Source organism: Diprion similis, chromosome 6 (genome assembly GCF_021155765.1).
Source record: "Diprion similis isolate iyDipSimi1 chromosome 6, iyDipSimi1.1, whole genome shotgun sequence".
Classification (NCBI taxonomy): Eukaryota; Metazoa; Arthropoda; class Insecta; order Hymenoptera; family Diprionidae; genus Diprion; species Diprion similis.
The window spans coordinates 10,228,637-10,242,895 of record NC_060110.1 but is presented as its reverse complement, the minus strand read 5'-3'; the positions used below and the strand labels follow the sequence as shown (position 1 = coordinate 10,242,895).

The following is a 14,259-nucleotide window of genomic DNA, read 5'->3' as shown; positions in this document are numbered from 1 at the left end:
AATCCGTCCAAGCAATGCAGGGAGCGATTCTACAGTAGTAGGAGTCAACGAGCGGGCAAACACTGCTCACAAGTATGACAACCACGCCACGCCTTGTGAACCAAAATTACGGTGTGGTTATTCCGGTATTTGTTTTAATTATAAACCTGCAGGCGCGGGGAAGAGGTTCATTATGCCTGATTGCTCGGTACTTTCCAATGATGAATATTTATAAACACGTGTACATCGATTATGTGATCACAAGTGACTTGCAAATTTGTGCCTGGTCAATCGTGAATACAGGGTGTTTGTATCCGACGCGTTTACATACGCAGTTTGCAGAATTTTATTGCCGGAATTTTCTCAAGTCACGTGTATGTCGTACATTAAAAACACAGTAAGAATTTCTCACGAAATATTTTACCCGCAGCGACAAAGTTTGTACAAAAACCGACCATTTATGTTGAGTTAAAGTCGACTGTGATGATTGGATTTTTTTACGTTATTTAAAATTTGATCTCAAACGGATTTTATCATCACAGTAACCAATAACTCTTTTAATAGTTCATTACAAGGCGGTAATTGCGCTAATTTTCATACCAACGCGCGAGATTTCGTTCAAGAAATGCGCGAAAATTTGGGAAAGAATTTGGAATTAGGTAGGCTATGCTTTCTAATCTTTCTATTCTGCTGAGGCTGAGATACCCGCTATAATTTCTAATTAATTTCGCTTCAATTCCGCGACGCTAATACCCGGGCGGCATTAGCAAACTTTTCTCACTATCTCCGCTCGGATTCTGGTGGTTATACATATATATATACATGTATATATGGAACATATATATATATATATATGGCTACAAAATAGAACTGGCTTCCAGATAAGATGTAGTGCAGTAAAAGTAAAGGGGCGTTGCCGGGCTCCCCGCGGTTCTATTATTTTCAAGCTTTGAAATTCCCGAAATTTTGGGTCCAAGGGTCAAAACAGGTGGACAATTCGTAATTTGACGAATTTTTTAGTACGTGCTTTCATCGTTGAGGAATTTTCATCCTGACTTTCGACTCTTTTCCAATACAATTTTTCGACTATTGTATAATCGTATTGCATAAGAAAAATACTTAAATTATACAAAATCGATGTACACGAGTTTGCAATTGATTACAAGTGGGTTCTGTTCAGGGTTCCGATGAGTTGCTTATAAGCCAACTACTTGATCTGGGGTAAAGTTTCTGACAAACAAGGTAAGTATACGTAGGTATATATGTGTTATATGCGTGATAAAGATGCGGAAGGATAAAACTTTTTCATTATTAAGTAACTACGAGTTTCGATAGCCTACTCAAATCTGTGTTCAGTAAATTTACGTATCAAGATTTGTCTTCTACAAGGTGTTAAATTTTTCAACTGTGTGGAATTAGGAACAAAGCTTTGGTGTGTAAGACGACAAGGGTATCGAATCGTTGCGTTCATCGGCAAATAAATTCGAGATTTTACGCTATTCCGTTTCAAATTCCACACGGTTGTAAAAAATCACGTATGTACGTGGATGGATATAATATATGTCTCTACATTGGTTATACATTGACAAGTGGAATTTCGTGAAGGGTATTGTAAATTTAGTGGGTAAAGCACGTGGCGATGAGAGCTCGCTAAATAACTTGAAATTTAACGGAAAGCTGTGTTATATAGACATAGACACACACACATATATATATCATCATGATGTGAGTATTACAAGGTAAGTGTGAAAATACTTGATATACACATATGTGTGCATGTGAGAGGTCGAAAAGGTGTGTATACATATAGGTGTACGCTGAAGGAGTTAATAGACATGTAGTTACGTAGGCGAACAGATATAGACAGAGACAGAGAGACAGAGATCTGCAGTGATATACACAAGAGGCGGTGCATTGACGGCAGAACACAATTAACTGTGCTCTCCTACACAAAAATGCTGCCTTACATTTTTGCTGTTCATTTATTATCACCTGTGATATACGAAAGGGACCTGAAATCAACGAATTAGTCAAATTCACAGTGAAGAGAACTCATGCTTCATCACTTCTGCACGGTGTATTCCGTTCACTGTGATTATATAAGGAATATCAGCTTTCACAAATTCACAAAACACAGACAAGTGGACACGTGAGGCAGGACTTTGGCGACTAAGTAACCAATCAATCGTATTCACAGTCCTCTTTTGTTATAAAGACGGCCATTAAATTGCATTCCATTTATATGTTTAACGATTTGCTGGCGAAAATTTTATTCTACCGAGTACAAATAGGACTGTAAGCTCTGTAACGAAGGACGACTGTATTTTTGCAGAATTGATTACTCCATCGACAAACGTCGCTGAGGAGTGGTGCACACAGAAGGCGACAAGTGCCGAAGATCTTATGTTGCTTGTATAACAAGTATAGGTATTATAAGGTACACGAAGAGTAACGTTTTCAAAATTAATGTAAGTCATTTTTGCGTATCAATAAACATGTGAGTTATTACTGACCGATTTCACGTTCGTTGTAGTCGGGTATAAAATATATACATATGATATATAAACATATATGCAGGTACATAAAATGCGGAATAACGAAGTGGCATTTGTCACGTGACCACAATACGGATTTGGCAGTATTGAAAAAAAAGCAAAGGACGAGTCAGCGTCGAATTTGATTGTTCGTATTCTCATCGGTGAATTAATTAATATCTCTGTAAAAGTTTTGGGTAAAATCAGAGATCTTCGTCGAAGAATCGCAGTAAAAAGTTTGACCTCTTCAAAACTCAATCTAGAGAGTACTCAAAATTATAAGTACACAGGTACACGTCAGCGTTTGTGTAGGTATAAGGTGAGTTGATGTGCCGAAGTGAACTCAACGTAATCAAAAGATTTATTTGTTCCAACGAATGTAGGCAACTTTTCCCGCAAGTTCCCAAAGGATATTCACGTTTCATATCGATTTTCCCGATCAAGGAAAAGACTGTCCCAACCTTCCCGCACGCGCGCTTTTGTTACTAAAAGCATGACAGGTACCAAACCAGAATAAAGAGCAAGAGCAGGAGGAAGATCGGTTATAGAGATGGGACGAAGGTAAAAAGCTGCGAGAGAATCAGCGAGACGGTACAACAAAAAGAGTGAGGAAGAAAAAGCGAAAACAAAAATTGACACGGAGTGAAACAACGGCGAGGAGCTCCAAGGGGAGATTGTTTGAATTGTTTCAAAACTGAATTCATCCTTTGAGCGGCGTTCGGTACTCGAGGCAGAAAAGCCGCCGCCGGTGGTGGTGAAACTTTTAAAATTTAAATACTCTCGAGCCCTGGTGAAATGAGTCTGCCAAATGCGCGAGCAGCTTTTTAAACGCACCGAACTGAAAGTTGATGGTGCAGATTTCACGTACAATCCCTCCTCGGATCCATCCCCCTCCCCTTTCCTGGCGACACGTCGTATATCCACGTTTTTATTTTTTATATGATTCTGCGTGCCGTCCTATGATGTCCAAAATTTGAAAATTCAAATCATTGAAAATTCAGCGAGTTATGATTTTTCGAATAGACTGTCTTCATTCGCATTATTTTGTTGATTTGGGAATTTTTTTTTTGGATATTGAAAATTTTATTTTGCCAAAAACAACTAATTTGTCTTGAAATATCATAGTTGAAGAGTATCTCAGAATTCTTTCAACTTATTTGAATCGATATTTCCGTTTCTACGCAATAATTTTTGACATTGGGTCTCCAGTGACCCAAAATTGTTTTAAAAAAATTGACTCAGTTACGGTTATACCTAATTACATGATACATTTCGATATTCGCGATAGTGAAGCGAGTGAGTCGAGAATGATTTAGCACATTTAAACGATGAAGAATGGAAATTCGAATCGCATCGTCCACCAATTGTGCCTGAGAGTCGTCGAAGATGTTGAAGGACTATCTGGAGCACTGGCGATGCTGAAAGCAAGGTAGATACGATGAAACTAATGCCACGAGGTAAAACTTCTGCGTTCGAGTAGTTTGCAAGCCGGAAACTCGAAGAGTGCATAAAATCAGGTTTACGGTTCAGTTACACGTAGAAGAAAATCAAGTTACGGTGCGATGAATGAGGTTAATGAGAGGCATTATACCACTAGAGCCACTAACCACGTTTCTCCAGCTCTTTCTCGCGCGCTTGTTTTTACTACAGAAATTCTGGGCGGGACGAAGTAATAAAACGGCCTCAATGATTAGAATCGTTATTACACGTATAACTTACAACGGGATGTACCAGGTTGTACGCATACTCGTTAAAGATTCAATACGTTCACATGTGCACGACATGTTTAACAAAATTAGCGGTTGAAACAATATTTATGAACGAATATCGTGCAACGCGTTAAATCGATTTCGCGTCGCCAGAAATTCACGATCGTTTGTCGCGTAAATTTCCTACGCTACTAGAGAAATTTTTTTTTTTTATCATTACCCGTTGCTTCGAGCTTACAATTAGTTGACAATACTAAAACGAAGCAATACCATGTATTATTCTACTACAATTCTCGTATCCTTCCGTAAACGTATAATTTGATTATAATCTAACACTGATCTGATGTTTTAAATTTCTGGATCGATTACAAAAATTTTTATTATTAGTCAATTTTAACACAACCATTTGTCACAGTGTAAATACGCGATCCTTATCACGAATAACTGTTGGATGCTTCCAGTTCCATAGATTCGATTTGGCACGAGAATAGAGGTATACCTGTGTTTTATTATCCCGCAACCGATAAAAGACCCCTCCCCCCCCCCCCCCCCCCCCCGCCGCAAAGAAAATATCAATCAAGTAGTCGTCGTCGCGGAAGGACGACACCGCGACTAATTCTCAGATAGCCCAAGTGTCACCGCAGATGTCCAAGTGGTTAGAGGAGGTTCTGAACTGCGGTATTCGTTCGGCCAGGAAAACTCCGGCGCCTCTCAGGACTCTGAAGACTCGAAGGACTCGGCTGCTCCAGCCAGAAGGGCACTCCATTAACCCAATATAACCCTAACTCGTTGGTCCGTAGCTCTCATCCACCCCCTCCGTCCCATCGGCGAACAACTTCTAGGAACACCCGTGCGAAGTTGGGTCTAAAAGCTTTCATAGGTATCAAACAGGCCCAGGGAAAACGCTCTTGACAATAGGGAGCCGTCATTTTCTACGAGGGACTTTCTCTCTGCAGGCTTCGAGCGCGTCAAACTTGTTCGGCAAGAGTGCTGCTGGTCTTGGGAATGCGGAAAAGGAGGCGCGAGTTGAGATAACTCCGATCAGATTCTCACAACTTTGAGCACTGCGCGGTATTTCACGGAGTTTTGAAAAGGTCAGCTTAAATCTGTGATTCTTAGATCATGAATTCTGCGAGTTACGTCGATAGGAAATCGGATCACTGGGGTTGTTAGTTGGACGGACATTCTGCTAAGGGTTGAATGGCAACGAACGAAGGGTTAGATTTCGGATGATGCGCTCTGTGGTTAAAATAAGTCGGAGAGAATAATTCGAAGTTGGTAAATGCATCGAGAAAGATGATTGTTCCTGGGTTTATTGGGAAATATTGATCGGTCTCATACCTGAAGAAACTGCGTAACCGTCGTGTCCACAACCATCAAAGGTCGCTGAATCAGGTGGACGACTCCGTTCCTTACCGGAATATTTGCCTTGACGATTTCGGCGAGGACGACTCCTGTTGCATGGTTGTTGTCACCAACCAATGTGTTCGACTTGATGTAGGCTGAAATTTTTGCCAATTAGAGTTGCTTAGCGATAAGTAATGGTTTCATGTTGCTCAATTTCAAGTTCCTGAAATTGTCTGTGCGAAATGTGAATATGTACATATAAAATGTAATCGCTTGAAATCCGCGATCCCTAAATTCTAATTACGTCAACCGTTTCTTCAATTTTCAAACATTAAGTGGCCCACACAATCGTGTGGGAAAGACGCTTTCGTCGGATAGCTGTTAACTTTTCAACCTTCCAAAAATTTCTTTGGCCACTAATTTCAGTCCATGAAGTTTCGAAACTTGGATAAATTTGTCAAAGCCAAGTGATTTCACCTCGCCCGCAACTTTGAAGAACAACGTCTCGCAGATCCTGACTTTGACAATACATAATATCTTACTTCAAAGGGTAATCAACTGCGGCTGTAGTAACAAGTATCTTCGAAAAATATCTTTGAGATATTTTGGCTTAACTCAAGCTTACAATCCTTTTCAAAGTGCTTCAAGCTGTTTAACTCGAGTCATATTTTATTTAGCAGCTGTCTCTTTGACTTTACAACGAGTTTCGTAGTTCGGGGGTTGACATCATAATATTACCCTACACAAAGTTACTTCCAACTATAGTCTTACGATTTCAGTGCCATCGAAGTGGGTTGCGAATCAAGTATTTGCAGTCACATCTTATTTATCTTTAAAAAAAAGTATGTTTCACTATGATTACGTACTTCTCGTATTCTTGCCATCATTTTCAGTGAGGAAGCTGACGGTGACTTTTATATTGTCAGTGAAGGCGAGTGTCTTGAAGTCCTTGCCGTTAGGAGTAGGCGCGGTGAAGAGTGCGTAACCAGAGATGACGTGACCGTCGATAACTTTCTGGTCGATTTTACCAGATCGAGTAGCCGGCTGAAAAAGAATAAATCCGATTTTCATCAATTGATATTAAGAATACAGCTCAGACCCTATAAGTAAGTATAATTGGGGCTTAGTTTTTGCAATTTTTTTTTCAAAAAACACCCCCGTACAGCCCCCTCCCCCCCCAGCCCCATCCTTACGAAATATGCCTGAATATATATTCCGAGCCTGAAAATTGTTGCAAAGCCGAAAAGCCGAGAATATATGCAAAGCTTCCGGATGCCGTCACTTTTCCTTTGTACATAACAAAGAACCGAAGGTAAAAGCTTGACAAAAATTTAAGGACCCACTCGTCGTTGAAGAAAATCGTGACGTGGTAGAGTGACAAAGTAGGAATATTACCGGGCGCCATGTTTATCTCTTTGCAGTTCAAAAACAAGTGTGTGTAAATATTTGGGAACAAAAATGGCAATTTCAATTCGTTGTTTCGCGTGCCGAAGCGAAGGAGCAGTCTGACGAAAACAAGCTCGCCTGCCGTTTCATTTTCTCATTCACCAAGTCCGTTGCATCTTGAATGAATCCGAGTCAAATACACGTATTTAACTTTAGCCAACATCTGAAGGAAACGCTGCCGTTCAACAAACATTTTGTGAACTTTCTGTCCCTCTAGCTATAAGAACGAATGTTTAATCATCCCGGCTGAAACGACAATATTCATTAATTACTCACTGACTTTTCATTTATATTTCTGGATTGCATACAACGCCGAGAACTTTATTGACAGAAGAAATGACTCGATGAAAACAACGAACTTTCCTACTCGCTATCATCGTAACAAATCTACGGGGATATTACGAAAAGATGAAGACTCGAAGACTTCTTTTCTTCAGGAAACTACAACCCGCGTTCAATTCAGCACTGTCAGACCTATTGCAAGGCAAGACTCTGAAGTATGACTTTGAAACCTGAATGATCAGATCTTCATATTTAAAAAAATTAATTATTTTTATATGCGTCGAACTCAGAAGAAATACACAAAAGAATTAATTCGTATTTTATCTTCTCCCTCAAGAAAGATAATTGCAAGTGTTATAAATAATTGAATTTTACTGATTTCGTAATGCATATGTAAGCCTTCCCATGGGTGACGTCGTATTGTTGTAGTTTTAGATCTTCCATATTTTCGCCAATTATCGGTTAATTAGAAAAAGAAAGACTATGACTTAATTATTTTTGGTTTCCCTGCTTAACACGCACATGAAATTTTTACATGCATGCCCATGATGTCCGTTTGCAGTTAGTTTGACAGAAACAATCTCACGAAATAGAGGATTGAAAATGAGCGGAAAGCTGAGTCGGAAGTCCTAGAGAGTCTTCGTAAAGTGAAACGAACCACGATCATGGTTCGTTGCCTCGGCGTGGAGCTTAAACACCTGACTTTACACGGGTTCAAAATGTAAGACGGAAAAGACGAATCAGTTCATATTCACCTTCGCATGTAAGGATTCCTCATCTTTGACTTTATGCGTCTGACGCCCATGAATACAACTAAACATGTTTGCGTGAGCGGCTTTAGTATGCAAATGTGACATGTGAAAATTGCAGAAAAAAAAAACTGAGCCACTAATTCAGCAACCTTTTCAGTTATGCAACGAATCATGAATGCACTAGTGTATAAAAACTCGAAGAGCAGACAAACGAATCACATTGTGCCAAAAAATAAAAAACCACACACTGGACAAACATCTTCCATTGTGAAAAAATTTCGAGGGTAGGAAAGTTTTCGTTCGACAAAAGGTATCCCACCCTCAGAGTTACGCCCTTTGACGATATCGTTTGGAGATAATTTACTCTGAAAAAAGTAGGTCGTTCCTTCCCTATGTGTAAACGGTAAGTCCCGGATTCGATTCAATGAAGAAGCTTTCGCGGTCCAATCGTCTGTGAATAATTTGTATCGAGGCTTACATTTCGTTCACACAATTACCAGGGAAATATCGGCGAGAGGATTTGAGTGTAACGTAAGACGTTGTCGAAACACGGAAAACGAAAAAAAAATCTATCTTCATTGAAGGGGTTACGAGGAGACTTAGACGAGGTGAGGTTAAGGTGCAGGACACCTTCTGTCTCTGGGAAATCCGAGGGATATTCTCCTGACAGGATTATTAGCGTTACAGCGAAGTACCGAACTTTGTAAGATTTCCCGCTGGCGAAAATGACTGAGTGAATTCCGTTAAGCGGCTTACCTTGAAGCCCTCATCAACCGGGATGAAGAAGGTGTATTGTCCGGCAGCCTTGAATACATCCTCCTTGTGCATCAGATGAACTCGTTGGCGGAAATAGCTGAAACATAAAATAAAAGAAGGCGTGTTACATCATTGATTGGCAAACCTGTTCCAAAGAGGAACGAGTGGATGGAGTTAATTGATCTAGATCAGTCCCTTTCAACAACGTCGAAACCTGTTATTTCACTTTCAATCTTCATTTCATAAGCGACGTTATTTGATGAACGATTCTCTTTATGGTTTTTTTCAAATGAATGGGTGTAATTCTACACTTTACTTTTTTATTAGCAATTTCCTCGCTTGTATACCCGTTGCCATATTGTAGACGGTCTATCATATATCCATAAACGCAGGTAATAAGGATTTAACGACTATAGTAAGCAACTTTTAATCATCACGCGATCGGACAAATATTGAGCTGAGTAAGTCTGGTCAATTAGCAAATTACAGCAAGTGGTTTCGGACCGTTGACGGTCGTTCGAAAATATACCTCTTGCTGCTATACTGTACAGATACGTTATCGCCATGTTGAATTCAACGCAGAATTTGTTTTTCTCCCTTTAAAGTATACCAGTGGTCAATTAAAAAGAAAATACATACATCGGTGGTCCTTTGAAAAAAAGGGGTCAACTACATTCAGAGCTTTGACGCAATTGATCAGTGATTCTATTGAATGAATCATACGGCTTTATATTGATCAATAATTTACTACCGCGATAATACGTTGATCAGGAATTTTAACCAGTAATCAAGATGAAGTATCAAAATATGAAACCACAAGTTCTTGGAAACGGCGTAAAATTTTCTTTCATTGTCAGTTCTTCATATGCTTATGTACGGCTGACGTAAGGGTCGTAAAGTTTTTTTTATTTACGATGATAAGGCTGATCAAATATTTCAACGGAATTTTTTTAGGGTTTTGTAGACACTCTGAACCACCTTCACCACATTTTACGTATCATGGAAATTACATTTTCATACAATCCGACAAGATTTATTCGCGTTTTACCATTTCACCTCAGCTGAAGTGTCGCAGTATTAAATAACGATACCGTTTTGTTACCTTGCCATCTGTGTTCTTTCGCATCATTGTAAATAATCACCAACATGCGGTACTTGTACCATGTTGCCTCAAAGCCGTTTATTGATGCTTCAAGTGGCTCACGGTTAATGATAGATATTAATGATCTCGCATCGTAAGCGTGATACATTGACAAGTCAAACTCATGTTCCATTCAAAGGGGTGAGAAATTAAAGATTCATTGATCTTCCCATTAATTTGTCTACTGTCTACTATGTACTATCTATATACTTAGACTTCGGATACGTGCATTGATGATGGTCTGTGCACGAATTTTGATTTGCTGCAAAGGTATTCATACTTGGACGCAAGCAATTTGTTGAAGGCTGAGGCATTTCAGACCACAAATCTCGTTAGGTGAATTAATTATTGGGAAGCACAAGCTTGGTAAACTACGTCATACTATCAAGAGAAATACTTTTGACGTCTTAACAAATGACAAGAGTCCAATACGTGAATTTTCACGATCTATAAAGCAAAAAGGGAAACGAGTGAAGAAAAACGGAGTCGCACAGCTTACTTGTTAATAAGATTATCGAGTCGTTCATGAATACAGACGACGCGATTCTTCGCCTGCGTATAATATAGGTGGGCAATAATTCAAAGTTACTATTCTCCAGTGGAGCGTCAACTCGTATACCTACATATAACTCAATCCGCTCTTTCCTACCCTGGGCTAGGCATCCCATGCCGTATGGTTTTCCCCTGATGCTTCTAAAATGACCCTCTTCACCACATCTCTCCTCTCTCAAAGTCATGCTAACTACCTAGTACTACTGGCACTTAATTCCGTTGAAAGCACTTCCGCGCCTTTAGCATTTGTCAGGAGGAAGCGAAACCCAGGATTAATGGTCAAAGCAAGTAGGTGGGACTCGATTCACACGGCTGTTGATTATTCGAAGGATCAAATTTAATACGCAAACGAAGAAGTGTCTTTTGAATGACGGCTTATTGTCATTTAACGGCATCGCAGCCTGAAGGGCGCGAAGAGTAAGAATGCTTAAAACTTTTCATGTAGGAAGACGAAAAGCGATTTGAAAAGGTGATTTCCAGTGCTCGTCCATTCCGGATTCAATTCACTAAGGTGGCTGGTCCGCCCGGCTTTGGATCTTCAACTGCTAAATAGAGGTGACAGGCGTCACTGCACCAAGACTAAAGTAGATAAGTCTGGGCAATCTTTAAGCAGCTAGTACAGTATTATTTAAGCATTAGCTTCTGTTACCCCGGCCTTGCCGTGGGCGGCTGGATATTTCTTGGATTATTTACAACAGCCATAAACTTGTCTACCTTGTGTGTAAAAGCGGCTTAAAAGTGGAACCGTAAAAAGTGGAGGAAAAAAATGCAGATAGGATCGTCAATAAGCCATAAAAACGGTGAAACTTCGAGGGTAATAACTTATATCTGCCCAAGTATGCCGTTGTGGCAAAACAGAGTGAGGAGAGAGACTTTTCTTCACAGTGGAAAGAAATTACTCGTTTAAAAGTTTCCAACCCGGTCTGTTACCTTGGTTTCACAGCTAATGCAACCCTGAGACTTTAAATGGGATAAGAAATTTGTAGAACCAAAGGTCCATGCACCACGTGCTATAAATAACTACAGCCACCAGTTCAGTTCCTATTGAAATGTACTCGAACCTGATGCTTCCGCTTTTTTCCTCTCCTAGCACTTGTTACAAACGAGTATAAGCACGGAATGGTAACAATACATTATACCATCGGTTCCCTGTGCGGCAAAAAGCGAGATATAAAAGTTTAATGAAAATATTTCAGTCTGAGCTGATGCGGGTTTGGTTACGCGTAGGTGATCAAAGCGGGGAGTGAAAAGTGAAAAGCACCTTCCAAGAAGGTTCCGCATTTTTGATGACCAGAAATAACTTTCACCTTTCACGCTCCCCCATAATGCTTGTGTCGCGGGGTTCAAGTCCAAAACCCAGGACAGACTAGTCCTGTTTCTTCACTCACGAAACTTTACACTCGAAGAAACCACACGCTATCTTTGTCTCCCTCTGCCTCTCTCTCCCCATCTCTCTCGTTCTCTCTTCATCTCGAGGGGTTGAAACAGCAAGTTCCAAGTGCTGAGAAAAGCAATCGGTCGGTAGCGATCGTCTGCGCTTACTTGCACAACCACTGACACCCGCTCTTTGCTCATCCTTGATAACCGCAACAGCTTAAGAGAACACAAAGCCACGTCGTTCTCTTATTTTGATCCCGGCGTACCGTTCTCGCAAGAACTCAATCTCCAGAATGGATGTTAGTTTGGCTACGAAGAGGGATGTATCTTCACCTGCTTCGCTCAACTCGCAACGCTCTGAAGAGGCGAGTGCAGCTTCGGTAAAAAAGGCCCGCCCTCGTCATCGAGAATAAAGTTATATTATACGTATACACGAATTGCATACTGCGACGCGACTTAGAACCCTGTTTTGTTGCTCGTTGAAATGTTTTGCAGCCCAAGCGGCTTGGAAGTTTACCAAATCAAATTTCTTCACGCATATTGTCAATCGAACAAGAACCAACTCGCTTCGTAGAACTGAATTATAATGTAAACTTACCGTATACGATGCAGTCCCAAGTTTAGGTTCTCACTCTGGTTCAGGAACTGGAGGGCGTCTGGATTATAAATCGGCTGGGCTGCCGCGTTGGATCGTACCGGTTCGAGGACTTCATTAATTATGTGGAGCACCTGTAACAGGAAAGAGGAGAAACTCCGTTGCAATTAAATTGTATTCACTGCATTTTACTGCTTGGCGCCTAGCTAGAAGAAAAAAACGAGCATGAATTACCTTGAATAGCAAACCAGTAACGGTCTACAAATTACATTAGGAGAGACGATGAAGTCAGCTTCCGAGCTACCGACTACAAAAATAGCTTGGCGTAAGTTAACTAACTCAATTACGATAATGATGCTAATTATTTTCGACTAGGATGAACCATCGCGTTGGGAACAGTGATACAAAAAAGGCAAGCCACGTCAAGGAGATTAGATATGTAATCCTCGGTCCTACGGGACTTAGGTAAAGCATCAAACAAACCTTTGATTTTCCAATTTCAGAAACTAAACCACGCGAAATTGAATTGCACGAAGGTTGCGAATTCAGTGCGAAACTCCATGCGGAATGGGGAAACAAACCTTTATACCCATACGCCTAAACGTACAGTATAATTTTGACGTCAATCAGGATTAACTACATACTCAGTTTTCATCCCCAAGCAGTTAGAGAGTTGCGGTACAATAAGATTCGTACTTATTCAAGCGATTATCATCACTGCGATTTTGGCAGTCACATGAGGGGTTTCGATCCCTGTGAATTGATGCCAAATATTCTCGTCCGACTATAAGTGAAAGTGAAATTATATTTGGAGAATCTGTGGAATATTGAAGCCGGCGGTCATTACGGTCCCTATATGATACCTTAATATACTTGCTAGTGTTTCGTAGCGGAAGGGACATTTCACAAATTTGTTTACTGTATACTCGATGTTTCGCGAGGCCAGCAACTGTTCCAACAACTTCGTTATTCAAACGGAAGCCAAGTGGACGGGCCATATTTTTGACAGGATATAAAAGACCAGCGTTTTCTAATTGTCGAAGAAACTGATTGTCACAGTAATCCTATCATAATCTTGTACAGAATGAACGTAATGTCTAAAAGTGTTGTTTCCAATATACGGTTTCGATTATCGGTAAAATGCACTACTATCCCGATATAGATCAGTCTGAAATATTCATTGATCAATGGTGATCAAATATAACACAGCACCTGACAGTCATCAGAGAAATATATATCACTGGATTCGGTCGGTGAGATTTATACACCGGAGTTGGAACAGATAAGACAGACCTGCATTATTGAACAGTGAACTGATTTCATGGTACACTGGAAAAGTGGGACCCACTGATTCTAAAGATTACTCTTTCACAGCGTAGGTACGTGTTTTGTAGAAAAAATTCCACAGTTGTAGTGTGGGAAAGCCGTTGCTCGTGAACTCAAAAGAAATACAACAAGTATCATAGCTCATTCCCTTCGTCTTTCATATTTTATTGGTGAATAATATTGAATTCAATCGGATTGATTCGACTTGTTCGCAACACAGTCAAGTACCGATGGCTTTGCAAATTCGCATACCAATCGAACCATTTTATTGCTATATTCTAGCATACTTCGCGATGAGTTTGTCCCCTAAACAATAATCCAAACTTCAGGGCTGCTCGAGGAAGAGCGGAGAATTTACCATGCCTGCTGAATCGAACTGAACAATGTACGATATAAATATGCAGACAAATGTGAGGATTATTTATCTTCTAAGTCGGACACAGGCTGCAGGAGGATGTTTGTT

The 14,259-nt window shown here is 40.2% G+C and overlaps 1 protein-coding gene across 6 annotated transcripts in view; it reads right to left on the bottom strand.

Moving 5' to 3' along the window:
- The window catches only part of LOC124406456 (fasciclin-1), a 213,020-nt gene that overhangs the window by 29,553 nt on the left and 169,208 nt on the right, over positions 1-14,259 (bottom strand). For all 6 annotated transcript variants that reach the window (XM_046881869.1, XM_046881871.1, XM_046881870.1 and 3 more), the window contains exons 4-7: positions 12,474-12,604; positions 8,806-8,902; positions 6,436-6,613; positions 5,564-5,724 (exon numbers count right to left, since the gene is read on the bottom strand). In XM_046881869.1, the coding sequence (XP_046737825.1) occupies positions 5,564-5,724; positions 6,436-6,613; positions 8,806-8,902; positions 12,474-12,604 (567 nt within the window). The remainder of the gene's footprint in view (positions 1-5,563; positions 5,725-6,435; positions 6,614-8,805; positions 8,903-12,473; positions 12,605-14,259) is intronic.